This window comes from Anabrus simplex, chromosome 8, assembly GCF_040414725.1.
Source record: "Anabrus simplex isolate iqAnaSimp1 chromosome 8, ASM4041472v1, whole genome shotgun sequence".
Lineage (NCBI taxonomy): Eukaryota > Metazoa > Arthropoda > Insecta > Orthoptera > Tettigoniidae > Anabrus > Anabrus simplex.
The window spans coordinates 131226744-131253392 of record NC_090272.1 but is presented as its reverse complement, the minus strand read 5'-3'; the positions used below and the strand labels follow the sequence as shown (position 1 = coordinate 131253392).

The window sequence follows — 26649 nt, the reverse complement described above, 5'->3', positions numbered from 1 at the left end:
AGCCAGAGGTGGGTCTGTGATGTTTTTGGGGTGTTTTTTCGCATCATGGATTGGGCCTGCTCATTGAATGTGACCACTAACATGAACCAGCATGTTTATATAAATATTCTGGATAATCAGGTGTTGTCTTTCAGTCAACATCTGCCTCATGAGAATGTTGATACCCCAATTATTCAAAATGACAATAGCAAAGTTTATCAGGCTGGATGCATATGTAACTGGTTTTATGACCGGGCGAGTTGGTCATGCAGTTAGAGTTGTGCAGTAATGAACTTGCATCCGGGAGATAGTGGGTTTGAATCCTACTGTCGGCAACCCTGAAGATGGTTTTCCATGGTTTCCCATTTTCACACCAGGCAAATGCTGGGGCTGTACCTTAATTAAGGCCGTGGCTGGTTCCTTCCCACTCCTAGGCCTTCCCTATCCCATTGTCGCCATAAGACCTATTTATTATTATATATATATGTGTTAGGCCCTCTAAGGAGCACGTAGAACAATTAGATAGCATTCTTCTTCTTGTTTCTCTTATCCTCCCAAAACTTCTTCATCCTCGCACTGTGAGTCTGTCGTCTTTCTTGAGTCCATGCCTCCTGGAGTTTCAAGTTTCTTGTACATTGTCTGGCTTCAAAGCTGTGCAAGTTAATTTTGTGTCTAAATGTAGCCCGTGTAGTTGTCAGTGGGTCAACGCCGACTTCTGCGAGATCTTTTTGGGTGTCAGCAAGCCACCGTACTTTGTTTTGTTGGGTTCCGCTGATAATGAGGAAGATTTTCTTGGTCAGTCGCGAGTCGTCCATTCGTGCTAGATGTCCGTAGAATTGCATACGTCTTTTCTGGGCGATTGAAGTGAATCTTTCGGTCAGCGAGTAGAGTTCTTCCGAGCTTTTTCGCATCCATATTCCATCTTGGAACTTTGGTCCAAATATTTTCCTAAGTATTTGCCGTTCCATTTTCTCGATGCCATTGATATTGATGGTCAGTGTTGATGTTTCAATCGCGTAGAGTGCTTCAGGAAGAACTACTGTATGGTAGTGACGCAGCTTGGCTTGGATGGAAAGGGATTTCTTATTGTAGATATTCCAGGTGACTGTGTAGGCTTTACGTAATTTTTCGGCACAGGTTTTGTTGGCTATCCTGTCGTTACCAGTGTTTCTGATAATTTCACCTAAGTACTTGAAATGTTTAACTTGTGTGATATTGCCGTATTTGGTCCCAAGTGATTCCACACTGGTGTTCTTGGAGTCCATGTATTGTGTTTTCTCATATGATATTTGGAGGCCAGTCTTAATAGCAATCCCATGCAGATTCTCAAGAGCGGTTCTGGCTTCCTTGGGAGTGCGGGTGATTATTGCTAGGTCGTCAGCAAAGGCAAGACACTTAATATTGATTCGCTTATCTCTCGTTCCCATATTTATCCCGTGTACTTCTTTCTCCCATATTCTAACGATCTTATCTAGTACAAGATTGAACAGCAGTAGAGATAATCCATCACCCTGCCTCACGCCTGTTCTTATCTCAAATGATTCGGAGATTTCGCCCATGAATTTCACTTTAGAAATTGTGTTAGTTAAAGTCTGTTGGATTAACTTTGTTGTTTTGTTGTCAACACCATATTCATGAAGTATATCTAATAGGGTGGCACGGTCAATCGAGTCGTAAGCTTTTTTAAAGTCAACAAAAGTGACTACTGTTCGAATTGATTGGCGATGTTGGAGAATCATCTTGAGGTTCTAGATCTGTTCTGCAGACGATCGGTGAGGTCTGAAGCCTGCCTGGTATTCTCCAATCTTCCATTCTATCTGTTGTTCTAATCTGGTATGGAGAGCACGAGAGAATACTTTGTAAGCAATTGAGAGGAGAGAGATACCTCGGTAATTGTTCGGATCTGTCTTGTCACCCTTTTTGTGTAGAGGATGAATCAAAGCAGCTATCCACTCTGCAGGTATGATTTTGCTCTCCCATATATCCGCAATGATGGCTTGTAATCGGTCAATAATGACCTCACCTCCGATCCTGAGCATCTCGGCAGTTACACCATCTTCCCCTGGTGCTTTGTTGTTTTTCAGATTTAATACAATATTCTGTATCTCGTCATGTGTTGGTGGAAGTGAGTCATGGTTTGGGGTGGATATGCTGAAATGCAGTTTTTCGGCAGGAGGTTCACAGTTATGTAACGCCTCAAAGTACTGCTTTTAGATGTCACAGCTGGCTTTTGTATTCGGCTCAAGTGTTCCATTGATGCAACAAAAACAAATACTAGGGGGTTTGTAGTTAGTCAGTTCTTCTCTAAAAGTTCTATAGAAATTTCAAGTGTTGTTCCTTTTGAAATCGTAATCGATTTCCGACAATCTATTGAGGTGGTAGGTACGTTTAACTCGTCTAATAGTTTTGGCTGTTCGCTTCTGCATTTCTATGAAGTTACTCCAATTTTCTGGTGTTTGGTGACTATGCCAATTCTTCCAGGCTTGCATGCGGGATTCCAGAGCTCTATCGCAATCGGCAGTCCACCACCTGTGTTTACGTTTTCGTGGAGGTTGGCCAAGTTTCTTCGCTGAGTCTTGAATGGTTGCAAGAAGGGTGTCCCATGTTTCTGTGTTAGTCTGTATTGATTCCATGAATTCCTGTGCATGATCTTTTAAGTATTCTGGATCAATGCGTGGTATGTTAGGTTTCTGATAACTTCTCCGGTTAGGTCTGAAGCGGACTTTGATTTGTGAAAGATGGTAGTCGGACTCTACATAACCCTTGTGAACTCGCACATTCATGATTTCAGGAGAGTATTTTCTTGTGATGGCTACGTGATCAATCTGGTATTCACCTATGTAGTTGATTGGTGATTTCCAAGTGGTCATTTTCCACGGAGGTTTCTTAAAGTGTGTGGACATTATTTGGAGGTTAGCCATTCTACATATGTTGATTAGGCGATGTCCATTGGCATTAGTCTTCTTGTGTGCTGAAAAGCACCCAATGATGCTTCTGTATTCTCGTTCCCTGCCGATTTGTGCATTGAAGTCCCCAAGGAGAATTTTAACGTGATGCTGAGGTATCTTGGCGAGTGCTCGTTCGAGTTGCAACCAGAACTTCTCAATTTTGTTTTTGTCAGTTTCATTGTTCACCAAAGCGTGTGCATTAACCAGTGTGTAGGCTTTGTTAGCACATTTAACCGTGAGTAGAGAGAGACGTTCCGAAGGTGATCATCATCATCATCATCATATGGCATTTACAGGCATAATGTGCAAAAATATACAATGAAGATATAAGTAAAATATAGAAGTAATTAGCCTACAATGTCCAGCTTCAACAACCAGTCCACTGCACTTGGTGTCAATTCATGCAGAGTCCGTAAACCATCCATAAATGCTGACAGCGGACAGCTTTCAACAATATGATGCAATGTCTGCTTCTCAGCACCCACTCACATGTAGCACTATCACAATATCCCCACTTTTTCATCATATATCGGCACCTGCCGTGGCCTGTTCTGAAACGATTGAGTTTTGACCACTCATGTCGAGGAAGATCGAAACCTGGCACTTTCTTAGTTGGTTCTTTAATCAGAAAGGCATTAGTGGGTGGACATTGTTCCCATTACTGCCTCCATTCTGCTGTGACACTGAATTTTTCATGAGAGTGTAGATCAGTCCAGAGTGAATTCCGGGATTTTTACCTCATCACAGGTAGATCTCGTAAGGCATTGAACAAGAGTGAGTTCATATGTGCTACGGTCTTCTTGAGCATCTGTACTTTTTCTGCTTTTCTCCACTGAGTAGGAGTTGACCTCACTGTACCAGCAACAACTCTCATGGTTTCATTGTGTTGTACGTCAATCTTCCTTGAATGTACGCTGTTTTCCCACACAGGAGCGCAGTACTCACCCATCAAGTATGCTAGAGAAAGTGAAGCAGTGCGAAGAGTGTTTATATCTGCACCCCAGTTGCTGCCCGCTAGTTTATGCAGCAGATTTACTCTCGTACTCAGCTTCTTTGACAGATTCATGCAATGCTGTTTGAACGACAAGGATCAATCCAGTGTAACATCCAGATATTTTGGGAAGAAGTTGTGGGAGACTTCTGTTCCATTAAAAACCACATGTAGCTTCCGATTAGCTTCCATGTTATGCAAGTGGAATGCTGTTACTTACACTTTACTAGGATTTGGCTGGAGTCTCCATTTGTGGAAATAGTCACACATGGTAGCAAGGTCCTCTGTAAGTACATCCTCACAGTGTGCCAAATCCGTACTCTAGTAATTAAAACTACATCATCTGCAAACTGTATCTTCTTTGATGTTGTTCTTGGCAGGTCATGGATGTAAAGATTGAATAGAATGGGAGATAATACTGACCCTTGAGGTAAACCATTATTTTGAGATCTCCACCTGCTTCTTTCACCATTCAGAAATACAGCAAGCTGACGGTTGGATAACATGTTGTTTAGCAAGTATGCTAGCTTCTGACAAGGGATGACTTGAACAAACTTGAGCAACAGTCCCTCTCTCCAGACCGTATCATAGGCTGATGTAAGGTCGACAAAAGCTGCAGCAGTCTTCAGTCTTTTCTGGAATCTTGCTTCAATCTCTGTTGTCAGTGTTGACATCACAACAACTGCAATTCTTTCTGGAACCCCCTTGTTCAACTGGGATGACTCTTTCTATTGCTTCCTGGATACGGTTAAGTATCATTCTTTTGAGCATCTTGTAGATTATCCCTTTCAGACCGTGTACACCCAATTGTGCGGGTTCGTATTTTATTTATTTCTGAGCTTATTTGACGTTTTCTTGGTGCTAGACCGGACTGCAGTGCTTGTGCGGGACACGTAGCATCTACTTCAGCTGTTTTTATTTCGTACTTGACCACCAGCGGGTAGGAAGAAGAGTTTAAAAATACAGTTCATTAGCAAGATAGCGGAAAGCAGTAATGCCTGAAGTAAGTATTTATTTATTGCATTCATATTAATCTAGGAGCTTTACTGAATATCAGAATATAATCAATGAAGTGTGTAAATTGTGTAGCAAACGTAAATTGTGAACTTATAACATCGTACATAATACCATGAGGTTTTGAATGTTGATACGCACATATGTGCGGGCTAGGTTTCCTTACAGGCAATGCATGCAGGAGTGCTGGGTGCTGTCACAAAAAGGACTGTGAAAGCAAAACTCGTACTCTACATGAGAAATGTAATGTATACGATTTTAATTGTTTAAAATCGTTCCACACTGTAAAATAGAACATTTGATCATGTACATGTGCATATTCACATGTACTGAGTTGAATTTTTTTTATTTTTTTATTTTTTGCAAGTAGTGAATGAAGTCCTGACATGCACAATTGTGTGGGTTCTGTTTTTCAGCTGATAGTTCTTATTTTGTAAAATAAACTGTAAAAACATGTATTTGAGAGCATTTTATAAGTTTTTGACGTTTTGACACCTCCAGATTTCTTTCAGGTCTGACGACAAGTTGCTGCTGCCAAAAAGGCAGTAAAAGCAAAACTCTTCCTCAATGTAGAAAATGTAACATTTACTTGTGTTTGAACAAAGATTTAATTGTTTTAAATTATTCCCCACTGTAAAATAGAACATTTGATCATGTACATATGTATATTCACATGCACTGAGGTAATTTTTCTTTTTTGTAAGTAGTGAATTAAGTCCTGACACGCGCAATTGTGCGGGTGCTTTTTTTTTTTTCAGATGTTAATTTTTATTTTGTAGAATAAACTAAAAATATATGTATTTAAAAGCATTTTAGTCAGTTTTTGACATACAAACAAAAATTCACACCACCAGTTTTCTTTCAGGTCTGAAAGGGTTATGATAAGGAGTGAAATGGGTTGATAATGTGAAGCATGAGTTCCTTCCTTTCCTCGTTTCAAGACCGCAATTACTTTGGCTTGTTTTAACAACTTAAATAATTTACCATTTTGTAGAATTTCATTGAAGAAGTTGACTAGCCAATGTTTTGTTCCAGAGCCTATGGCCTTCAGAAACTCAGGGTAGATTTCATCCAGACCAGCAGCTTTATTTATCTTTATCTTGGATAGAGCCTTGTCCAGTTCTTCACTACTGAAGTCACAAGAACACTCTGGATGGGATGTCAACTGTGATCTTTTCGTTCTTAGTTTCTTCTTAACACTCCTTGTGTGTACCTTATCTATCTTCGCTCTAGAGATTTGTGTCAGTCTGGAAGCAATGGTGTTTGGGTTCATTAGCAAACTTCCGTGTTTCATGGTAGGGTCACTACCAAGTTTTCTTTTGAGGTTGCAGGTTTTACAACTAGAGTGTGTGAAATCCATCTCTGCTGTATTTCTGTGCCACTTCTCTCTCCTACATTTATTTAGAGCCCTTAGCAACTCAACGGCTGTTGTTTTATTAGGAGAGTTCTGATATTTGGTGGAGAGCTGATTACAGTTTTCTGACCATCCTGGTATATATGTCTTACGATATCCCCGGGGAATGAACTTCTTAGCATTAGCTTTTATGGCGTTGACAAATCTACTGTGATTTTTAGGAACTGGTGGTATCACTGTACAATGTTATCAAGCCCTTTTGCAAATTTATCCCACTTTGCTAGTCGAAAATTCCAACAAGGTTGTGGTACTGAAGACACAAGAGGCATCTCAGTGCCATAGTCAATAATAACTGGTCTGTGTTGACTGTGAGGAAAGGAACTGATGACCTTTTGTTGTACCATGTGTTGATTCTTAGGAGTTGACTGTGACAGTATGCACAGGTCAGGAGAATAATTTTTTTGCCATCTGCCAGAAGAGAATGTGCCAGGATGTTTAGCGTTGTGGATGAGTTGTAGGGAGTTTGTTTCAATCCAGCTAATAAGGTTGGACCCATTGACATCTTTGAATCCGTATCTCCAAGCTGGGCTGTGACTATTGAAATCTCCGACGTACAAAACAGGGTGATCAAAAACTTATAATGAAGGGCTGGACCAACTGACTCCTGGTCGTTTTTAGACATTCTCAACAGTAATGGCTGAGATTTCCACTGCCAGGATAAAGATATCTGTTGAGCTGTCTTCATAAACAACTTCAAAATCACTTAACTGGGATCTGATGTAACTTGCGACCCCATAGCGTCCATCATTGATTGCCCCAGCAAGATTGTAACCACCTATTTTTCCCCTTCTGAAGAGATCTTCACTGTCAATGATGTGTGTTTCCTGTAGTGCAATCAAATCTATGTTGTTCTTCAGCATAAGACGAGACAGATACGGTCTCTTTGGTGGTGATGTTGATTCGATATTTAAGTTAAAAATGCGGAAATTTACCAAGTCTGATCGACAGGTGTTCTGGTTGGTCCTGAAAAGGACTGTTAGCGGACATAGTTCTTGCTATCATCTGCTTGTTGCTGTGTAGCAGCGCCTTCGTAGAAGAATCAGCCGCTGTACCACTGTTGCCCAGGTAACGGCCGAATGCCTTATTTAGCACTCTTCGGGGAGGCTCCTTCCGTGTTCCCCATAAGACCTATCTGTGTCGGTGTGACGTAAAGCAAATAGCAAAAACTGGTTTTATGAACACTCCCCCACCCTATTACATCTTGATTGGCCTGCAAAACCATGTGATTTGAACTCCATTGAAAATCTGTGTGACATATTGGCACCAATCTTTAAACATCAACATCAGTATTCCCGCGATTTGGTGGAATTGGGTGATCAAATCTTCAGCGAGTGGCTTAACCTGAATACGACGTACTTGCACAAACTTGTAGGCTCACTTCCTAACTGAATTCAGGTGGTTATCAAGTTCAGAGGAGTTACACGATATTGAGTGATGTTTGTAATGATTCTTCCAGGAGTGACTAATTTTTTGTCCAGTGAGCTTATGTACAACTGAAAACAGTTTTTCATGTACTCTAGGTTAGGTTGTGTAAAGTTTAATCATGTTGTATATAGCTCATGTATCGTAGGTTAAGCTATGTTTTCCACTTTTAAATAGTCCTTGATGTTTTTAAAATCATTCAAGAAATGTCTGGTTATGTGTATATTAACTTGGGGGAAGTTAGGTTAAGGTTACGTCATGTTTATTACTGAAAATATAATTTTTGGTATTTCCCAAATTGCTTTGGCAATACCACATTGATGTTCTAGCATAACCCACTGCCGTTTTCCAGACTGCAGTGAGATTGAAACTTTTGGACACGTGCTGGACTCATGCTCCAAAGGTGAATTGCTGGTGAACGCAAGACATCACAAAGTGAGAAGTGCTTTAGTCTCATCCTTGAGATTGTTACGATGGGAAACCCATAAAGAACACTGTGAGTCTTCTAAAGTATTTCTTAGATGAGCTGATGTTGTTGCAGTAAACTGAAACACCGGAAAAGCTGTTGTATCAGATACAATAATTTGCTTCAAAAAAGGATCAACATCAGGCATTTGAAGGCAAGCAGAAGTAGTCCATTTATGGACCCTGTCTACCATACCTCTCTGATTACTACCATGTTCCATTGAAAATCTGCTGTGTTATAAGACTACTTTTTGGTAGTAGGCATGCTATGCTGCTGTTGACATGAAAACATATGAAAAGCATGGGATTTTCTTTAACTTGTCTAAATGACATCGCCTTAAACATTACTAAGGATTCGCTTAAAATTCTCCATCACTATTTGTATTTCTCATGATAAGGAGTCAATCCAGTTACTAAACTATGCATAGTGATACTCACCAATGCAAGTAATTGACTCTTGTTTCTCAATCGTTTTCACCCCTGTTTCAAATGTATGCTTTTCCCATCATAATAATATTTTTTTTCAGGTACGGTGAAACTCTAAAACTTTCTTGGAACTGATTCATGGTGTCTCCCATCGGCATACCATTACTGGGTGCCTTGTGCACCCACACTGCAGCAACGAAATACAAACTCATGTTGATCACTGTCACAGACATATGTTCCAGATTGAAATGATGCATGCAACTCTTTCCCACATTGTTAAGATTGTTCCACATTATTATGGAAGAAACAGAGTAACATGACTTATAGTCTATCCTGCATGCCACTGTGTAGCAGCCATCACAAAGGCGTCGTTATTTTTAAACCTCTTTCAGGTTGTCGTATAGATAATAATCAAAGGGTGCCAAATCAGGGTTGTAAGGTAAATGTGGTGGTGTTGTTCAATCCAGTTTTTGGAAAAATTCCTTGTTTTTCTGATGTGTGGTTGAGCATTATCATGCAAGAGCAAAACATTCTATCGATATTGTCAAATATGATCCAGTCATTACAAGTGATTATTTTCTGTAAATAATATTTACTACGATTAATCCTAATATAGCATCCACTCAGAGCTCTGAATTGGAGATAGAATTCATGGCTGATGATGCCTGCAATGCCAGGCGAAACATGTACCATACTCAAACTTAATGTAATGACATTGTTATAGTCATAAAGACTTAACTAGTATTGAATAGGTGGTTTCAATAAATTAATTGTTTAACATTTAATGATCCAGTCAAGCATGAAGTTTCTCTAGGGTTTCCACATATGTATCAGAATTAATAGTGGTTCTAAGAGGCTGAAATAATAATAATAATAATAATAATAATAATAATAATAATAATAATAATAATAATAATAATAATAATAATAATAATAATAATAATAATAATAATATCATCACCATCATCAAAAAGAAGACTTATCAGAAATGGCTCCAAACAAGGGCTTATGCAGACAGGGAATTGTACGTAGATGAAAGAAACGGAGCGAAACAAATAGTTGTTGAATCCAAAAAGAGTTTGTGGGAAAATTTTGATAATAACCTGGAAAGGCTAGGTCTAAAAGAAAATTTCATCACTAAAGTTAACGCCAAGATATCTGATGCATTCGTCAGTATTTTCCAAGGACTGTATAAGAGAACTCTCTGCAGTGGTAATTTTGGTTGGTACAGGATTACCGTTTCCGAGACAAATGAATTTACCTCTTTGTTGGGTATGTTTTTAGACCAATGGGTGCCAAGGAGCTTTCAGATTTGAATGAGGTAACTTATGCTGGTTTTATTATCTCCTATCAGAGCTAGGTCATCTGCAAATGCAAGACAAGATAGCTTGCTTAATCCATCTACTACTGAAAACCCATATAAATCAGAAATCTTGTGGTCAGTAAGTTCCTTAATTATTCCGTCTATTGCTAAGTTAAAAAGAGTTGGTGACAGAGGGCGTGGAATGAAAACAAAATAAGTGTACAGTTTCCTTGGCCTACTGGTCATTCTACCTTATTTTATGAAATATTAAAATGTACAGTATTGTATAAAACTGACTTCACAAACAATGTTCTTTTGTTTCAAATTAGACATTCTTGATTTGCATCCCTCCATTTCTTTACCCACAGAACATTCATAGGTGTTGCTGGTTGATGCTGTTGGATGTATTTCAGTTCAACCAAACCCATAGGACATTATCCAAAAGTTCAAATTCTCTATCAAAAAAAAAAAAATTGGTATTGAATATGCTTTCATCATCATCATCATCATCATCATCATCTGTTTACCCTCCAGGTTCGGTGTTTCCCTCGGACTTAGCGAGGGATCCCACCTCTACCACCTCAAGGACAGTGTCCTGGAGCTTCAGACTCTTGGTTGGGGGATACAACTGGGGAGTATGACCAGTACCTCGCCCAGGCGGCCTCACCTGCTATGCTGAACAGGGGCCTTGTAGAGGGATGGGAAGATTGGAAGGGATAGGCAAGGAAGAAGGAAGGAAGCGGCCATGGCCTTAAGTTAGGTACCATCCCGGCATTCGCCTGGAGGAGAAGTGGGAAACCACGGAAAACCACTTCCAGGATGGCTGAGGTGGGAATCGAACCCACCTCTACTCAGTTGACCTCCCGAGGCTGAGTGGACCCCGTTCCAGCCCTCATACCACTTTTTAAATTTCATGGCAGAGCCGGGAATCGAACCCGGGCCTCTGGGGGTGGCAGCTAATCACGCTAACCACTACACCACAGAGGCGGACATTGAATTTGCTTTACTGTCCTTATTTATCTTTTCCAGTTCTTTTTTGTTGCAAAATCTACTCGTAGCTCTGAAGGTAGTTTTAGAATGGACTCACCATTGTCCAGCCATTGTAGAGTATCTAATTTACATTGTAGTATGAACACAACATATTTTTTTTATTTTGGATCTCTAATAGGTATGGTGCTAAAAGAGTGTAGTGTAGTGTAGTGTAGTGCGTCTTATATCCATCTGTTAAGAAGAACTGCACTTCGTTTGTGGTTTCCAGAGGGTATTTGTGATTTTATTTTAGGTGCTGAGTTTATGCTAGTGTTATCTAGGGAGTCCACGTTCATTTAATAGTGTTTTAGGGTCATATTTATTCTCAGTTTTGTGCCCTAAATATCTGCCATCTTGTTCACTGCTACAATAGTTCCACAGATATCACTACTTAGATGGAAACTCGCTATATCTCTTTTAAACATTTTGCCCTAACTGGCACCCATCTTGTCTCGTCTGCCATCACTACCATGGAGACCACAAAGAAGATGTGCACTCTACTCTCTTTTCACGCGGTTGCCTAGGACACAGAGCCTGCCCATTTTGTCAGCCATCTTAAGAAGGGCAAATTTTGATACGACGTGTAGCGTCTGATCCAGAGTGGGCGGCTACACCCAGCGTCTGATCTCCATGTTAGGAGCGGCTGTATTCATACAGGATAAGGCAACGGGTTTGATAGCAGGTAGAGACCCTCCTTGGAGGCAGCTCTACCCAGGGTGTGGCGCCCCTGCCTATGCGAGTCCCAGAGCACGCTGACCCGGTGTGTAGTATCTGGTAAGGGTCCCAGCTCAGGGTTACGAGTGAAGACCTCAACGACATCAACGGCGGAGAGGGTGACCTTCGGTACGGCGGAGATGTTGGAAGAGGCAGCCCTGTACATGGGGATTAATACTTGTACAACACACAAAGGGCACGACGGTTCCACATGTTAGTGGCGGTACCCCGACAGCGTCTGTTCCCCATGTTAGGGGCGGCTGAATCACAACTCACCAACACGTCTGGCAAGCGTGGTGTTTTATTGCCGAACACCTTCCATAAACTCCTATGACTTCGAATTTTCAAACGAAACTACCCCAGGTGAGTAGAGTGAAAGACTCAGAATCTCACACTGACAATACGTCAGTCTGCCTCAAGGATTCTGGGGGAGGCACAAATTCGAAAAGAACGACTAAAAAAGTAAGAATAGCCACATACAACATAAGAACTATGAGACTAGCTGAAGACCTTGAAAGGCTAGAACAAGAACTGCATGACATAAAATGGGATATTCTGGGTATTTGTGAGACTCGCCTTCAAGGAGAAAAAGCTGAGACCCTTCCATCAGGTCATGTCATCTTACGTAATAACGGGGATGCTTCTACACACGGGGTTGCTATTCTTGTCAATAAAAATATCAAAGAATTCATACACAAGATGATTTGTGTCTCTTTCAGAGTGATATATATCGTCCTCAAATTGAATAGTAAATTCTCCATACAAGTCATACATGTCTATGCTCCAACGAGTACTTCTGACGAAGAGGCAGTGGAACAGCTGTATGAAGATATCACCAAAGCGAAAAATTCAGAAAAGACACAACTCTGTATCATCATTGGAGACTTCAATGCAAAAGTGGGTCAAAAGGAAATCGGAGACCCAGAGAACATTGGTACATATGGACTAGGCGATCGAAACGAAAGAGGAGAAAGATTGCTAGAATATCTCACAGCCGAAAATCTCTATTGCATGAATACTTTCTTTAAAAAGCCCATCCAACGAAAATGGACATGGAAGAGCCCCGATGGACAAACCAAGAATGAGATAGATTTTATCCTGACCAACAAGAAGAAATATTGTACAGATGTTACTGTTCTCAATAGATTTGATACAGGAAGCGACCATAGGCTAGTTCGAGCAACCTTTACATTTGACCTCAAACTTGAACGGTCCAAAATGACAAGGGGGTACACTTTTCCAAGAGTAGAGGACTTAGAAACACATCAATCATCATTTCAACAAGCTCTTACCAAAAAACTTAACCCAACAGAAGATTTGAAATACTTGGACGTGAACGAACTTAATGAGAAAATTACAGTCAGTATTCAAAATGCAGCAAAGGAGATCCCATTGAAGAAAACTAATAAGAAGAGCCGACTTTCACTCAATACCATGCAGCTCATTAAGGACAGGAAGACAATGGACAGGGATACAGCAGAATACAAAAATCTTAACAAGACCATTCGCAAGGAAATAAGAAAAGATCTAAGGAAATTTAATAATAACATGATCATACAGACAATTGAAGAAAATAAAAACATGAAGATTTTAAAGAACAGCATGTCTACAGGAAGACCAAAAATTACAAAACTTAAGAACCAAAATGGAGAAATAGTCACAGATAGGCAAAAGATTACTGAAGTTATTAGAGATTTCTACTACAAGCTGTATACATCAACCATTAATAAACCATCCAGTGATGAACAACTAGCCCAGAATTATACACATGAAGTAACACCGGAAGTAACCACTGCTGAGATTGAAAGTGCTCTTAAACAACTAAGGAATAAAAAATCCCCTGGGGAGGATAAAATAACGAATGAAATGCTGAAATTAGGTGGAAGAGATCTGCTAGAATCCGTGAGAATACTCATGAACAAGTGTATTAACTCTGGAAGAATACCAGAAAATTGGAAAAATGCTGAAGTGATACTTCTCTTCAAGAAAGGTGATAAGGAAAATTTAGAGAACTATCGTCCTGTGAGTTTGTTATCACACCTTTATAAGCTCCTGACTAAAATTGTAACCAACCGCCTCACAAGAGAACTGGATTTTTATCAACCTGCCGAGCAAGCGGGATTTCGTAAAGGCTTCTCAACTGTTGAACACATCCAGACTATTCGTCTTCTTCTGGAGAAAACCACTGAGTACAACATCAAGATTCATCTGGCCTTCATTGATTATAAAAAAGCTTTTGACTCAGTGGAGATCTGGGCAATCATGAAGGCACTTCAAAATGCCATGATAAACTCAAGGTATATAAAGCTTCTGGAAAACATTTATGATCAAGCAACAATGGTAGTCAGAGTGGACGAAGACCTCATCACCAATAAAATCCCAGTTGGCAAAGGAGTTCGACAAGGTGACACAATCTCTCCAAAGCTGTTTACCCTTGCCTTGGAAGATGTATTCAAAACCCTTCATTGGGATAATAAAGGAATAAAAATCAACGGGGTATATTTGAACCACCTGCGTTTTGCCGATGACATTGTGCTCATAAGTGAAAATCTAGATGAGCTAGAAAGCATGATCCAAGAATTAAAAACTGCTTCTGCTAAGATTGGTTTGGAAATGAACATTAATAAAACGAAAATACTAAGCCCAGAGAGTCGACCACTTAAAACGGGAAACCAATATATAGAAGCTGTCGATGAGTACATCTATCTTGGACACAAGATAAAACTTGGAAAAGACAACCAACGTGCAGAAATTCCTCGCAGAATAGGTATGAGTTGGACTGCATTCCGAAAACTAAGATTCATCCTCACTAACAAGGATGTTCCAATTAACCTGAAGACCAAGGTTTATAATACGTGCGTGCTGCCAGTTACAACTTACGGTCTGGAAACGATGACTCTGACGAAGGAAAGTGCTCGCAAGCTTCAGCGAACACAACGAGCCATGGAGCGACAGATGCTAGGGATCAGCCTTAGGGATAAGATCCGTTCAGAGGACATCAGGAGAAGAACTAATGTTACAGACATCCTAGAGATAGTAGCAAAACTAAAATGGCAATGGGTAGGACACGTAGCTCGACAAGACTACAACAGGTGGACCTCTAGGATTGTTCACTGGAGACCATGGGGACACAAGAGAGGCATTGGAAGACCCCTGAAGAGATGGCTCGACGACATAAAGCTGTTGGCTGGAACACGCTGGTTCCAAGTGGCTCAAGACCGAAGACGATGGAAGCACATGGAAGAGGCCTATATCCAGCAGTGGATTGAAATAGGCTAGAAAAGAAGAAGAAGAAAAGAAGAATAGGTTTAATTCGATATTTTGATGGAGTACAGCAGGCCTCCTAGAGGGTGACACCCTCACTAAGGCCAGGAAATGAGTTGCGGTGATTTGAGGTGTAGAGAAGGGTGAGATGAAAACAGCCATGGCCTGTAAACGCAACTCTCTTGGGATTTGTCATAGTGAAGGGAATGGTAAACCATGGAAAACTATTCCCAAGACAGCCGACGGTGGGACCAGCCCACCACATGTTTAAAGCTATACATAGCTGCTTGGTATTGTTTTTGGAGAGTGGCCATTGCCACACAATGACAGATCAATATTTGAAGACAGAGCAAAAGAAAAGGAGACAAGAACAAATGTGAAAATGAAAGAATATGGACAATCTCTACATCTTCATACAAAGGCATCTTCAAATAGGATCTCTCCTCATCAGTCTCAATCTTTCTACATCCATTTCCCCTCAGCCCTTGACAAGCTAGTTTCTGCTTCCCAGCTTCATCAGAAGGTGGGATTCAACGCTTGTGCAAATGAAGTCATATATACAGGGTGTATCAAAATACAATATTCAAACTTCTAGGGATAAAAACAGATATTGCTTATCAAATAACCATAGGTAAGAAATGAATAGTTGAAGTACATTTTGAGATTGTTGAGAATAAAACCACATCCTCACTTATTTTTGTGATCCTCACTTATTTTTGCTACGGCCGGGTGTCGGCTCCACTATATCTTTGCACTCAGCCGACCCAACAAGCATATCGGCCAGACGCCAATTTGGAAGTCGGCTATAAACAATGTTCACCTGTGTTGTCCTGGATGTCCACCACTCCACCTCAGAAGAAACCATCCTCTCCGACCTCCGCACAACGGGAGTGTACAGTGCAACCAGACTCTACGAAGGCTCCGTACCACGCACCAGACGTACTTCTATTTCTCACCTCTCCGACCGACCGTGACTATCTTCTCGCCACTGGTGCCCATCTTCGCAGCGGTCTTCATCGCATGGAACCCACTCTTCGCCAAGTTCTCGATCAACTACCGGAATACTCGATTGATCTTCCTGCATCTGCTGCTTCTACGCCACCTCCCTACATCCCGCCACCACAACCCTTGTCCTCTCTCTGCATCACTTCTTCAACCACCACCACCACTATTACCACCACCACTTCCTCTGTTCACAACCCCATCACCAACTCTATCACCACCTCGGTTACTTCCCATCCCACCCCGATAATGATAACTACTGTCCCCACCCCTTCCCCATCAAATCAACAACCAGCATCTGAAAATGCCACCGACACGACGCCATCATCATCGCCAGATGGCACCTGCATCATCCGAGGAGTGGATCCGCTCTTATCCACAGATACCATCGTCCAAGCCCTTCGTCAGACTGGAACACCAGTGCGCCGAGCAACCTGGATCTTCAATGCCCCAGGACCTACGCACCTCGTTCGTCTTCATCTAACGACTACGGACACCGCCCAACACCTCATCAACAATGGAATTCATCTTCAAGGCCGCCATCATCAGATCGAACCCTTTCATTCTCCTCTCCACCCTGCTACCCGACCTCGCACACCTCGTCGCTATCCCTGGCCAGCTCTACCTTTCCTTCCACCGAGTCCACAAATCCGTTTTTATCCGCCCTCACCCAATTTCTCTCCCACACCACTGCCTCTATCAAACCCCCTCCATATATTACTCCTTTCACTGCATCACTTCTCTTGTATCTTCCACAACCTCGCCCATTCCTTCACACCTCGCATACATCCCTCACTATTCCCACAGCCTTTGCATCCACCCTTTACCCCATCATGCTTCTCTACCTGCTTATCATTCAATGAATAAGCATTGTAACATGTTGCAACCGTAATTGTAAATTGTAAATCTGTAACTATTATTGGCAATAAAATCTCCCAACACACTACACACCCCCCACTTAGCCAAGAGGCCCCTTTGCTCAACACTCCTTAATATTACACATCTCCTTTCCCATCTCCTTCTTCTATCAAATCTCCTCAACCCCGCCCAAGCTCCCGGCCAGAGGGAGGGCGTTACCCTTCAGGTGGCCCGCTCCACCTCTTCAGGGTGGGGAATGAAAACATGTAAACGAACGAATAAAACCACACTGCTCTATTGCTCTGCTCTAAATGAATTAAAATATACTTCATGTTGTCACAGGCCAGACATTGGATTCTGACATCATGAACGTTTAACAGAATATGTAATACTGACGGTTTTGAAGAATGAGAGTCATAATTCTGATCTTGTCGGCTAATAATTCATTTCACACCCATGGTTATTTACCAAACGAAGTTTCTTTTGGTCTCTTCTCATCATCATTATCATCATCATCATCATCATTTCCCTTTATCCAGCTGTAGCCGGGTAGGGGCAAATATGGTTCCTCTCCATTTTCTTCGGTCTTTCCACCACTCCTCCTCCAACACTGTGTCCCAGTCCAGGTTTCTTCCTATAATACTGCGTTGGATTGGTCTCTTCTATCATCCCTAAAAGTTGGAGTATTGAATTTTAATACACCCTGTGAAAAGACAAGAATGCAAATAGAAACACATAACAGAATAAACACAGTGACATGTCGGCCTTGGAATACCATCTGTGTTCATCTGTATCATTTTGTCTTTTCCCTTTTCCTTCATATAACTGGCATTCTTCTTCTTCTTCTTCTTCTTCTTCTTCTTCTTCTTCTTCTTCTTCTTCTTCTTCTTCTTCTTCTTCTTCTACTACTACTACTACTACTACTACTACTACTACTACTACTACTACTACTACCACCACCAAATACAGTAGAGACAATACACGGCACTTACGGATTTCGCCTTGCTAAAATAGGAGATAATTCGACGGTGGCGCTCCTAGTGACTTGACCTGAACAAATCGCGCTAAATTCAAATATCAATGGAAATGTATATAAAGGAAATGGATAAATAAATTACGTCTAGAAAGAAAGTGGTACTGAGATATTAACTTTGAAGTTGCTAAAGCAATTCTGGATAAATGAATGAAGAATTATTTAAAAGGTTATTATTCAAAGACTGAAATTAGACATATAAACAAGGTGTGAAATGGACTGCTGTGAAATGGCTTGATCTTTCATTTATGCATTACTTTTTTAGCTTTAGCATACCTGCCTGAAATCTTACGGTTGGATTTGTCTTTTTTCCTCATTTAAAAACATTGTATCATCACATTAAGACATTTGTCAATAAAAATATCGGCACATTCCTTACACATATGATGCAATGAATTAACATTTAATAGCTGGACAATTTTCCTCTTAACATGAAGCCTACTAACAGAAAGAAAATCTATAAAATCCTGGCTTTAATCTGAGAAGAGGGATAAAAGAAAGAAAAGTTTGAAAATGTTGTCGATAGTGATGCTTTGAGGAATATTTACGTACAATTAGAGTAAAAATGTAACATACCCTTGGCTGTATAGTCGAGGATTTTTAAAGTCGCTGGCCTGGAAATGATCTGAACAGATCTTATAATTCTTATACAAGCGTAACGTCCCTTCTTTCTTGTACACTTTATCCAAATTGCTTCTGTGACATTTCAAAACCCACAGATCACACCTACAACAACACATCGGTATTGAAGGTTAACTGCTGCACTATACAATAAAATATGCATATTACATTTTATGCCCATTAAAACATGGGTCGAGCAGGTCAGAAGATTATGAAGTACTATATAAATCTCTGTCACTGGAAGAATATATATGCAAACACAATATTACTTACATGTTCTTGTCATGGGGGAACCTGAAGAACGACCGCGCATTTTTCTCTACTTCGTAATTACTGCAGCCAAACACAGCACATACCTTTCCCCTCATGTTGGTAGGAGATATCAAGGAATGACACACGCTACTATTTAATTATATCAACTCACTGAAAACGCATAAATAACACCAAAAACTTCACACAAAAATACACGTGCTCTTATGACAGAATCAGTACCGTTCAGGTCTATCCGCTAGAATGAGCTCCAATAGCTGTCCCTCGATATCTCGCTCAGTGTCGTGTATTGTCTCTACTGTATTTGCTACTACTACTACTACTACTACTACTACTACTACTTTTGATTAAGCAGGAAGCAGAAGCAAGCTGATTGGGAGCTGAGAAGAAATGGATGTAGAACTCAGACTGATGAAGAGAGAACCTATCTGCCTGAAGACAACAGTGTATGAAGATGTGGAGATTGTTCTTGAACTTTTGTGTTTCCATGTTTGTCCTTGTTTCCTTTTTTTGTTCTTCCCTCTTTCAATGCTGACCTCTCATTATGTTTATCCTATCATGTGTTTCCACTTATATTTCTATATATGACATCATTTTTGAAAATTGTATCTTGGTGTAAAAATTTTTAATGTGATCACCTCATACACACTTGAAAGCTGGTTTGAGTGGCTCTGTTTTTTGAGTGTTCTGTTTCCATTTCCTGGTAGTGTTGTTCACATGCTCTTTTTATATGTGTTTTGAATTAACCAGTTTTAAAATGGCTTTGTTAAAATCTTGTGAAGGTGAGATATGTCTCCTCTTCTTTCTCTGTTTCCTTTTAGGTTAGTGGAAGAATTCATTGCACAGAAGATTGACATATTTGCAGAAGTTAGAAAAATACTGACTGAAGTTCAGGGTGGGGAAGAAGATGAGATTTCAAACTTCATTGAGAGAATGCAGCAGGCCACTGAAACATTCCATGACAACTGTAACAGATTATGGCAGGTTCTCATGGGTTATGAAATGTTATTGTACGAGCAGTTGGAAGTAAGTGCTTTTAAACATTTTTTGATAAGTTTAATAATTTCAGGCTCTAAGAAATATATTCAGTTATATCTAGTAAAATATTGCTGTACTTGCTGTAATAATATTTATCAAGTATGTGATGAACATAATATCCTATAAAAACCATGTTTGGCACATCACAAAATTTGCTCACAATTTAGGTAAAAACAAATTGTTCCCACTGTTAAAACTTTGGGTGTATAAAATTATCATTACATTGGTCAAACATGCTGGGTCATTAGAACTTGCATCAATGAACACCAAAGAAATAGCCGTCTCAACCAGGCAGACAAGTAAACAGTAGATTTCTTTGGGACATGTACAGTAGTAGTGTTCCAAGATGTTTGAGCTCTTACCCATACAACACACAATAGGCCTAGGATCAGACAGGAAGAAGTAGAAATATACAAATATCCTAGTGATTTTCACAGGGATATGGCTATTAGTTATGCAGTCCCTGTTTGCCAGCTATTAAAGATGTAGGTATGTACTGGAAGTTCTCTTCCCCTTCTATTTTTCCAAAATTATATTCTAACAATTACTAGAAGGTTCACTCAATGGATTGTATATTAATTATCTATGTAAACCAGCTTCTTAACTAATTCTCTCTTGTTCTTTTACACTCATGTGTTTAACCTTCTTGATATCCTTTTCTTCCTCACTCACTATTGATCTGCATTCATGGCAGTTGCCCTAGTGGCATATTCACTATCTGTTGTTTTCCTAGACTTTTCTTAAATGTGTACTAGCCGTTACTGCCTTTGAGCCAGTACAAGTAAAAAGACAAGGTTAAGGTAGAGACGGAAGCCCACACACCATATACAACAAAGAAGGAGAGATGAACAAAGTACTTACCACAAGAAGTCAGCTTGCTACCCAGAGGGCCGTGAATTTAAGACAAAACCTGACTCGGTGTTGAACTGTTAAACATAAATAAAAGAAAAACAACACTTTCTTTTAGAACATAAAATGAGTTTAATTAAGTAAACATTTAAAATGAAAATGTGATCCATGTTTGAGAGAAAAGAAAACAATTAAGATCAGAATTAAATTAATTAACACTCTTAATCACGGCCAGCCGATGAAATAAAATGAAAGAAACAAATCAACATTATTACTTTTTCCACTAGATAAAATTAATCTTTTCAGCTTACAGAACTATTTTCTTCCTTGATTCCAATAAGTATTATAAAATTTTCATATTACCTTTTACTTTTTTCAAGTACACAGACTTCAGACAAGTTATAATTTCAAGTGAGGTCCTCCTTTTTTTTAAAATTTTTATTTTTGAAATAGTTACGTATAACTAGGATTAAGTTACACCCAAAGAGGTCCTACAAGAGACAAGAGTAGATATCTTCACTATCACAAGATAGAAAATCATAAGGGGGAACTTAAACAACACCAAGAAGAGAAGAAAATCACCAAGGATCTTTAAGGAGATGATTAATACAAAATTGCTACATGGAAATCCAAATAATTTCAGGGAAATCAATGACCTACAGTAGGCCATAAAACCTCTAACAATAATCAACACCAACAAAATCTTAGAAGGGCAAAAAAGGAACGTGTAATTACACAATTAAGATCCAAACTTAAGGCAAATCAATTACTCCCTTCCTCCATCAACAACAATTAACAACCCTCATCAAAAGCATTACCATCACTATGGCAACGTAAACATGCCAGTCATAAGGGGGGAGGGGGCAATCGCAAGTCCGTAACACAACAAAGGAATATTACATGAAATGGACAAAAGAAAATCAGGTCACCGCAAGGACTACCAAATAAAGATAAATTAAATTTAAAAGAAAAGCAGAAGGTAAAATGAATTGTGGGATTAAGCCCAACCATTAACACCCTTGCAGAAACCCACTTGGATGATAACCTTCCCTGAAACTAGTTAAGAAAATCTAGAGGGTACAAAATGCCTCACCAAAAGATGATAATAATAATTGTACCGGGAGGTACACCTCAGTGCCGTGCATTCAAAATTAGTGCTATTATAAACTCCCCTATTGATCAAAAGGTGAAACTAATAACATAAGTTGGAACTTTAATCGGAAGATGTCGCCAGGGAAATATTAAGTAATTGTGTTATTGTGAAGTTTCCTAAACTGATTGAATTTCTCCTTGTTTGTTTGCCATTCATCAAGAAGTTTGGAAATTTTTCTACAGATGACACTACTAAAAACTCTGATCACGCATTCTGGTTCAAGGTGGAAAAAATTACTTAAAGAAGTTTTGTATTTCTAGGTTTTGCATAACTGATCTATGTTCATTTATTTTTGGGTTAGCAATACTTCCTTTTCTTTCCATCAGTTTTGAATCTAGGCAATCATGAAATTTTGTAATTAATTTTCAACCAATCCTGCATTTTTTGTTCATTTTGTGTTAGCCAATAAAAATTAAGAGGGTGTGTCCTGATTAGTCTTGAATGATCTCGAACCTTCCCTGAGGGTTTATAAACTGCAGCTTTTCATGTTTCCTTGCGAATTGATCACCGTCTGTATAAGTGTGTGTGTTAAGGCAGGAGGGGGACCGCCTCTTTCTTCGGTCAGCTGAACATCTATAAGGTAATGGCCACATAAAATCATTCTTTCTTGCTACCTCCGCAGTTTAATTTGAGGGGAAGGTCCGACTCTTTAATTATGTAACCATACTTTTCTAAAATGTAAGCTTTCTTTCGGCTAATGTAAAAACTTCGTAAAATCCTTAATTGTAAATTGGTGATAGAGAGCGAGTTACCCTCTCGAGCTCCCCTTCATCTTGGTTTTTGAGGCGACTTCTTTTTGTAACTGTTTTCCTGATGTAATGTGTTAAAGTAATTTCCATGCGAGCCACCTCAGTAGTTTGGGAATAGCCCCTGTTTCATTGGCCGAGAGCCCTGTAGGTTTTTAAGTTTTCACTATCTTGGAGCGCACTGTACACCTCCTTTCAGTTTGTGTTTAGGGCCAGTTATCTAACCTGTTCTTTTCCGTGAAGGCCCAGTAGGTTGGGTAATAAATACCCCTGTAAAAGTAAGTTCAATTTGTAAATTGTGGCTTGAAAGGCCATAAATTGTCAGATTTTCATGCAATGTTGCCTTGAGTGGGCAGTAAGAAACTGAGAGCCTGTTTGCTCTTTACAAAGTTTTTGTAAGAGTAAAATTGCCTCTTGAAGGCTCTGGAATTGTAAAACTATGGGCTTGAAGCCCAGGATCTGTAAGGTTCAGTGATCTGGGATTTTCCTAGTCTTGTTTCAAGATTGTTTTTGTACCTGATATGTTTTTATGTTCACTCAGTGAAAAATATTAAGTTTGTTTTTGGAAAATAAATATAACCTTTTAAAGTTTTAATTCAATTTTGATATTGTAGATAAACCCATTCACCCTGGCACCTTCTTTAACATCTTTCTGTTCCACAGGTAACCCCGGAATAATAATAATAATAATAATAATAATAATAATACAGTGGGACCTTGGATTGTGAGCATAATCCGTTCCGGCAATATGCTTGTAATCCAAAGCGCTCATATATCAAAGCAAGTTTTCCCATAAGAAACAATTGAAACGCAGATGATTCGTCCACAACACAAAAATATTTATTTGCATACCATTTCTAAAACAAAATATACCGTAAAAAAAATTAAAGTGCACTTTTCCTTACAATAGAATCATTGTTGGTGTGAGGGAGATGAGAGATGACATGAGAAGAGTTACTGTGTAGCACGAATTTCACTAATGGAATCGCTGCTATCCGTTGGCTCACTGGAATTGTTTTCTTTTCATGCAACTTTAACGAGGAACCTGTCCAATGACTTGACAGAGATTCCATTGACTGTTCCTCCTTCTCTACCTCAGACGAGATCTCCATAACTTCCCCCTGTTGTTCGCGATACAGGTCCATCTGTTCGTTGGTGGTCAGTTACTGGCTATGTTCTTCCACCACCTCTTGAATGTCCACATCATTCACCTCCAGCCCCATAGTCTTCCCTAAGGACACAATTTCATTGATAATCGGCGGCTCATTGTCACCAACAATCCCCTCAAAGTCACATCCAAGAACACAGTCACGCCACAGCTTTCCCAAGTGGAAGTGAGAGTTCTCTTGGTGACTCCATCCCAAGCTTTATCAATGATCTTCAGGCAGTTCATGATGGGGAAATGATTTCTTCCAAACTGTCAGAGGTTAAGGTTTGTTCCTTCGGTCACTTCGAAGCATTGCTGAAATAGTGCTTTGGTGTATAGCTTCTTGAAGTTCGAAATGGCTTACTGATCCATAGGCTGGAGTAGTAGAGTAGTGTTGGCAGGAAGGAACTTAACCTTAACGAACTTTAATTCCTCCATTAAGTCGTCCTCAAGGCTCAAAGCCTGGAGAATGAGCAGGAGCATTGTCCCAAGACTTTGAGTGGCAGATTATTTTCTGAAAGGTATTTCTTCACTACAGGACCAAAGACCACGTTCATCCATTCAACAAACGAACAGGGGAGGGGAAAACGTAGGCACATGTGATGCTTGTATTGCGGAACCTCGCTCGCTTATCAAGTTACAATTTATTTGAAATATTTGCTCATCTTGCAAAACACTCATAGATCAAGTTACTTGCATTCCGAGGTTTCACTGTAATAATAATAATAATAATAATAATAATAATAATAATAATAATAATAATAATATGTTACAATTTCAAAATACATACAGTAGTAGTAGATTTTTGACCTCACCAAAAATGCAATACCATTGTAAATATAGATAGCTTTTACATAACTGAAACAGAAATTTGAAGATACAGGAAGTAGTTTTAAAGCATTACACTGAATATGCGTAATTTCACGATGTAGATAAATTGTCCTTAGGAGTGAAAATCACATGCAGCGAAGAAAATATATAATTAATCATCATCTTGATGGGACTTACACTTTGTAGTGCCTTGTAGGAACACGTAAACATATCTTACCACATGTCCTTGATTACATCAGCAGAGGCTTATAAATAGTCACTCAAAGCGTATCAGATTACCACACGAGGATTCCAATAAAAGTCAAAATAAATCTTCTGAGGGTGATAACCCTCTGGGGTTAATCCATTCATCCTACATTCATATCGCTAGACCAAGCTAGCCCACTGCGTGGAAACCAAGCCTGTCTTACTTCCATGTCTTCTCAGCACACAATGATGGCTGATTTCAGTTCACAACATGGCTAAACTCCTCCAAGGTACATACCGTGCCCTGATTGGCCAATGCGAGAGAGGGGGGCGACAAGTTTAGACCGCCGGCAGAAGAGTGCAGCACGCAGCAGAGGCCACAAGTAAATGACATGTTTAATCAATTAAAAATATATGAAGCTTTCAAAGGATTACGAGTTTAGCGTACAGACATAGGGAAATTTAACATTGAATATGTGATCCAAATCACATATGAAGTGACAGTAGGAAATTCATTGGCTAAAAGGCTACGTGATACCATTTTCCACGGCAAGGTCACCAGTTCGAAAATGTTTATGGGAAGGGGCTTAAACATGTTATTCCATAACAAAATGATTTCAAAGAAATTGGAAATTTGTTGAACATCTTCCATGGTATGTTATTCCAATCCCTAACTCCCCTTCCTATAAATGCACATTTGCCCCAGTTTGTCCTCTTGAATTCCAACTTCATCTTCATATTGTGATCTTTCCTACTTTTAAACACACCACTCAAACTTATTCGTCTATTACTGTCATTCCACACCATCTTCCCACTGACAGTTCGGAACCTACCACTGCCAGTGGCTCCAATTAGCCTACGCAGTGGCCTTCTCAGTATGCTCTAGCCATACTTCTTGATGGGTGTGCTATTTACCAACTGATGACCCCAACTTAGCACACTGGGATGAAACGCTGGCAACCACAAATGAGTTAGCTGGAAAATTTATAATGTGCAATAACAGATAATTTATATTGGTATTACCTACCACTTAGTCGAGCAGCACGCCTCCTTTCTCCAAAGTCCTCCCAACTCAAAGTTTGCAACATTTTTGTAACGCTACTCTTTTCTGTTATTAATTATGTCAAAGTCTGCCTTGTCAACACAATTTAAAATCCATCAAATGCATGTTTTGAGAATTACAATCCTCTTCTTCAGCTTACAGATTAAAATCACATGCAAATAAAAGATCTTATTTAAAACTTTTTATATCCTAACAAAATACTGGATAAAAACAAGAATACAATAAAAACATTAAAAGTTCAAATGTGAATATCATTCATGTTATGTCCAATATCCTGTAAAAAGTTTGTATATGGTACTAAAATTGAGCTGGTTGACAATTATCTAATGTTATTGTGGTGTGCCGTCTTTATGACCTTCATAGTCCCACCGTCCTTCATGGGTCTCAAGTTGTTATACTTAGTAAAGTTAAAACAGTGTGGGTCTCTTGATACCAAAACAATATCTCGACGCATCTAACAGAAATGATTATATTCTTTTTTGGAGATCAAGCCGCCAGGTTAAAATGGACTTCCTTTGTCTGTAAGAAAAAAACTAAAATGTAATGATTCAAAAGCAACATGACGAAATGAGAAGCCAACGCTGAAATTAAAAGTGACTTACTTTGGTTACAAAGGCCTTACAGGTATGTTGGCACTATAAGCTCAATCGGCAGACTGTCTACGTAGCGAGTGGGAGGAGTCTACAGCATGGGAGGGGAATTGACTTTTTACCACCCACTTGTGCTTTTCTTTATTGTCACCCTCTTGTTGCCTTATCCCTTTCTTTCCCTTTCTAGAATATTTGATTGCTAGTTTAAATAACTGATTGTCCTCTGCAATGGGTTTGTTTAGACTACTTTCCTTGTCAAGTTTCTGTAACTTATAAATTTCTAATTTTGCGAA

General features: G+C 39.5%; 1 protein-coding gene across 1 annotated transcript in view; it reads left to right on the top strand.

Moving 5' to 3' along the window:
- LOC136878890 (dynein regulatory complex subunit 3) overlaps positions 1-26649 on the top strand; it is a 183322-nt gene that overhangs the window by 113075 nt on the left and 43598 nt on the right. The window contains exon 6 of the mRNA XM_067152470.2: positions 19575-19779. Coding sequence (XP_067008571.2) covers positions 19575-19779 — 205 coding nt within the window. The remainder of the gene's footprint in view (positions 1-19574; positions 19780-26649) is intronic.